This window comes from Solanum pennellii, chromosome 9 (genome assembly GCF_001406875.1).
Source record: "Solanum pennellii chromosome 9, SPENNV200".
Classification (NCBI taxonomy): Eukaryota; Viridiplantae; Streptophyta; class Magnoliopsida; order Solanales; family Solanaceae; genus Solanum; species Solanum pennellii.
The window spans coordinates 32,211,558-32,213,269 of NC_028645.1; the positions used below are offsets into that span (position 1 = coordinate 32,211,558).

The window sequence follows — 1,712 nt, forward strand, 5'->3', positions numbered from 1 at the left end:
CCCCCCCCCCAAAAAAAAAAAAAAGAAAAAAGAAGAGTGTAATCATATTTCCATTAATTGACCTAGCAATATATACATATATTAAATTTGAATTGAAGGAAGAAAGAAAACCCATTGAAACGTCGTATACTAAAATTGGTAACATTATGAGGTTGGATCAAAATTGGTACATGAGAGAGAAAAGAAAGGAAAATTATGGGTTTAGTATGATATTGAGTGTAGAGAAGAAGAAGAACAAGAGTACCTGGAAGAGATTATTGAGAGAATGTAAGAGGCAAAACTGTAATCTTTGCCTCTCGTGATATATTTCTACTTTCTCGTCATCCATATTCCCAAGCTTCCAACTTCAACTTCAACTTCAACATCAACTCCAACTCCAAATCAACACCTATTCACCATACCGCCGACTATTATTAGAGCTTTTTAATTTACTTTTTTTTCAGTAATCGGGTTTGTTTGCAAAGTCACCTTACTTGTAGTTGTGTAACATTGGATATTAATTATACTGTCACATTTTGGTAGGTTACTTAATCACTAAATAATTGAATATAATTAATTACACACTCTAATTTTCAAGAGTAAATGTGGATTTTTCTTTCTTTTTATTATTTTAGTTTATAACTTGTAAAATTTTCCTTTTATCTTTTGCTATTTTTACGGAAAAGGCCTAAAATACGTTTGAAGTATTGAAAATGGTACAAAATTATCCTCCATCCACCTATTGGCTCCAAAATGTCATTCTCATCTACCTATTGACTCCAAAATACCCTTGTCGTCTACCTTTGGGTTCAAAATTGACCACTCATTTAATTGTTTTAAAATTAAACTCTTTAAATATTTTTTAAAATACTTGGCATTGAACGATTGGTTATAATTTAATTTATTAATATAATTTATAAATCAACCTACTATCCACTCATTACTAACTAAACGCCACCCAATTAATAATCCAAGTATAATATCAAAATCGCCATAAACACTACTAAAACACGATGAAATTATAGATTCTTGAAAATGACATCCAAAGTTATTCGAGTCCGAATCGAAACCCCAATTAAATTTAGGTTGAGCCGCTTATTTAGGACGACACTTCCAATAGGATTCTCTTTCAAGATTGAATTAGAAATTTATGATTAAAGGTAAAGAAGTAATACATCCCGAATTAATTCATGCACCTTTTTTAAATATATTTTTATAAATATTTATGATTTGTTTTAAAACCTTTAATATATTATTTGAAAATTTTTTACCTATGAAGTAACATCACATAATTGAGATGTAAGGATAGTTAAGATGAACATAGTCAGACTTTTAAGTTTATCGGTAATTTTTATTTAGAAACTTGAATGTTTGATAATTTACTTCTATCGATATTTTCACCTCAAATTTTCAAAAAAACTCGATTGGTAATAGCTTTTCTGTTGTTGCATTAATAATGTGACGGGTTTATTAATTCGGAGGAGTTTAATTAGTAATGGGTGGGTAGTGGATTGATTTATAAATTATACTAATAAGTTAAATCATAACAAAATAGTCTAGCGCCACGTATTTAAAACAACAATTAAATAATTAAAATTTAAAACCGTTAAATAAGTGGTGAATTTTGAACCAAAAGGTGGATGACAAGGATATTTTTTGGATCCAATAGGTGGGTGAGAAGGGTATTTTGGAGCCAATAGGTGGATGGGGGGTAATTTTGTACCATTTCCAAT

At 29.4% G+C, this 1,712-nt stretch overlaps 1 protein-coding gene across 4 annotated transcripts in view; it reads right to left on the reverse strand.

Moving 5' to 3' along the window:
• LOC107029653 (josephin-like protein) overlaps positions 1 to 473 on the reverse strand; it is a 2,909-nt gene extending 2,436 nt beyond the window's left edge. For all 4 annotated transcript variants that reach the window (XR_001458043.2, XR_001458042.2, XR_001458041.2 and 1 more), the window contains exon 1: positions 245 to 473. Coding sequence is in view for 1 of the 4 variants with exons in the window: in XM_015231085.2 (XP_015086571.1) it covers positions 245 to 328 (84 nt within the window). In the remaining 3 variants the exon portion in view is untranslated. The remainder of the gene's footprint in view (positions 1 to 244) is intronic.
• Between the last annotated feature and the right edge of the window lie 1,239 nt (positions 474 to 1,712).